General features: G+C 35.3%; 1 protein-coding gene across 1 annotated transcript; it reads left to right on the forward strand.

The window, feature by feature from the left end:
- Positions 1-287: 287 nt before the first annotated feature.
- On the forward strand, positions 288-2,523 carry LOC110258753 (olfactory receptor 4C46-like). The gene has a single exon (XM_021082021.1). The coding sequence runs from the start codon at positions 814-816 to the stop codon at positions 1,825-1,827; it is 1,014 nt and encodes a 337-aa protein (XP_020937680.1). The 5' UTR covers positions 288-813; the 3' UTR covers positions 1,828-2,523.
- The last annotated feature ends 631 nt before the right edge of the window (positions 2,524-3,154 follow it).

Here is a 3,154-nt window from a genome sequence, read left to right on the forward strand (position 1 = left end):
TTACATTGTATAGGTTTTTAGTGACTCAAATATGGCAGAGTCCTAGAGCAAGTAAGTGTTACAGTAGGTTTTATTTAGTATGATTATTAGTATGATCATTCTTATCATTATATACTAAGATTGATTCTCATGTGCTATATGGATGAAATAATATCAATTGCACAGGTTGCTCTCATGTCATGTGTATTGCAATCAATCATTACAAAGTGTATTTATAAGCTATTATAAAGTGACTGAATTTAGGAAACATGTTTATCAATTTCATTAGAGTAGCCACTGTTTCCTTTCATTATTTTCCCATCACTAATGCCCTGTTAGACTTTACAACAAATATTATAAAATGTTTCATACTAGCATTTCTGTCTTCCATCCCCTAACTGAGAATTAATCCACTTCATAAAAGCCACATAAAGATCTTAACTGGAGTTATAGCCAAGATTTCCTCTTTCTCAAATCTTTCTTCATCTTCTGCTCATAATCCCAATTACCTCACATGGGTTCCCATTTCCTAAGCATAATGGGAAATCTCCTTAGCTTTGCATTCATACCCTTAAAAATCATTTTCTACTACTCTTTTCAAGCTTAGCTGACACTACATGTGATATTTCGTGCCTCATCTTAAGCTCTGAGTATCTCACATATTAAGATCGTTTCCTGCCTCTGTGTTCATTAAGTTTCTCATGTCTATAACTAAATATTATCTTATCCAAGGAAAGGATTGAGTCATCTCTAAGATATCAGACCCTTGTTTCATATGCACATTCTCAAAATAATTCATAATTCAATAGAATCTTCACATTTATTATTTATTACATGGGGAGACCTAATGAATTCAAGGTTGAGATAATAAAAAGTGTTTTTTTTTCAGGTAATGTAATTAATAATAACATGAAATACATGGAGAATAGGAACAACGTGACCGAGTTCATTCTACTGGGGCTCACACGGAATCCAAAGACTCAGAAAATAATATTTGTTGTATTTTTGATCATCTACATTGTTTCTATGGTGGGAAATGTGCTCACCATGGTCATCATCACAGCCAGTCCATTACTGGAGTCCCCCATGTATTTTTTTCTGGCTCATCTTTCTTTCATTGATGCTTGCTATTCCTGTGTCAATACTCCTAAACTGATTGTAGATTCACTCCATGAAAAGAAATCCAGTCCATTCAATCAGTGCATGACACAAGTCTTTGGCGAACATTTATTTGGAGGTGCTGATGCCATACTGCTTTCTGTGATGGCCTATGACCGCTATGTGGCCATCTGCAAGCCCCTGCACTATACAACCATTATGAACTGGCATGTGTGTTGGCTGCTAGTGGGAGTCGTGTGGGTGGGTGGTTTTCTTCATTCAATGATACAGATTCTCCTCATCTTCAGATTACCCTTCTGTGGTCCAAACATCATTGATCACTTTATGTGTGATCTGAATCCTTTGCTCAAACTTGCCTGCACTGATACTGACACTCTAGGACTCTTAGTTGATCTCAACAGTGGTTTCCTATGTCTGTTAAACTTTATCCTCTTGATTGGCTCTTATGTGGTCATCCTTCTCTCCCTAAGGAACCACAGCTTGGAGGCAAGACACAAGGCACTCTCCACTTGTGTTTCCCACATCACAGTTGTCATCCTATTACTTGTGCCCTGCATGTTTGTGTACCTGAGACCTGCAGCTAATTTACCTATGGACAAGGCAGTTACTGTATTCTACACTATGATAACTCCCATGTTAAACCCCTTAATCTATACCCTGAGAAATGCCCAGATGAAAAATGCCATTAAGAATTTGTATAGTAGAAAAGCTATTTCAAGTGATAAATAAAAAGTGCATGGAGCCCACCAAAAAAATAACTGTGAGATAAAGAAAAAAAAAAACACTACAAATCAAAGAGTCTGCAAGGAGGGGACATAGGTACAAAAATGGAAACAAACCTCATCTGGACTATACTCTGCACATTTGGAAAAATCTACCAAATCTGGGCTTAGTTTTCTACTTTTCATAAATCTACATGTGTTAATAAAACCATTCTTACAAAAAACAATCAAAGAAATAAAAACACACTGATACTGAGCAAGTAATCTCTGTAACAATCCAAGGAAATAGGCACTGTGGCTCCAAAACAGAAATACTGAAGAACCAGTACTCTGTATGAAGCTGATCTCTCAGGCCATGTTCTTGATTGCTGTGACATAAAGCCAGACAATGATAATAGAAAGGTAGCTTAATTTTATTACTCACCATTTTTTGAGAGAGGGACTGTGTTGATATATATACAAAAATATGTATAAGACATATACATATATGTACACACACACGCACACACCTGTTCCAGGGCAAAATGTCAAGGGTGTGACTGGAGCTGCAGCTGCAGGCATAGGCCACAGCCAGGGCAGCACCAGATCTGAGCTGCCTCTGTGACCTATGCCTCAGCTTGGGGCAATGCTGGATCCTTAAACAACTAAGTAATGCTAGGGATGGAACTTGCATCCTCACAGAGACATTTGTTTCTTAACCCATTTAGCCACAATGGGAACAACTATAAGTATATATTTTATATATTGCTTATTATTGTATATTATATGTAAGAACACATATTTATATATGGTGATACATGTGTCTATTATTATATATTATTATTATCATATATTATATTCCAAATTTCCTTATTGCACTCATAACCATTTTCTATTGCTCATGTCACCATCTTATGCTGATAACTTATCAAAAAACAATGGTGTTTCAGATAAATAATATTTCAATATCATAGAGAAATTTCAATTTATTAGGTAAATTAAAAGTAACACTCGACAAAGTGCTTGCCTACTTGCCAACAATAGTTTGTTCAGGTAGCATAGTATCTTGTTTATGATAAATACTGAATGGATAAATGTGAGCATAAGGAAAGATGAATAAATTCAGATATACAGCAAAAGTGTAGAAGTGGAGACTAGGAAGTTGTTTCTATCTTTATTTCTTTCAGAATCAAAGATGTATTCTAGGTAAATCTCATTCAGAACCTACAACTGGTTTTCATGCTTGCTTAAACACTATGGATAAGAAAGAAATTGAAAATAAAGGTATTATCATATGAACAAATAGCTTATTTTTTATATTCTCCCAATTATTAACAAGATTTAATCATACACTT

The sequence above is a fragment of the Sus scrofa genome, unplaced genomic scaffold (assembly GCF_000003025.6).
Source record: "Sus scrofa isolate TJ Tabasco breed Duroc unplaced genomic scaffold, Sscrofa11.1 Contig42, whole genome shotgun sequence".
NCBI classification, from domain to species: domain Eukaryota; kingdom Metazoa; phylum Chordata; class Mammalia; order Artiodactyla; family Suidae; genus Sus; species Sus scrofa.

Bases quoted from the DNA above. Each gene is read 5' to 3' on its own strand.
- LOC110258753 (XM_021082021.1), top strand. From the start codon at position 814: ATGGGGAGACCTAATGAATTCAAGGTTGAGATAATAAAAAGTGTTTTT.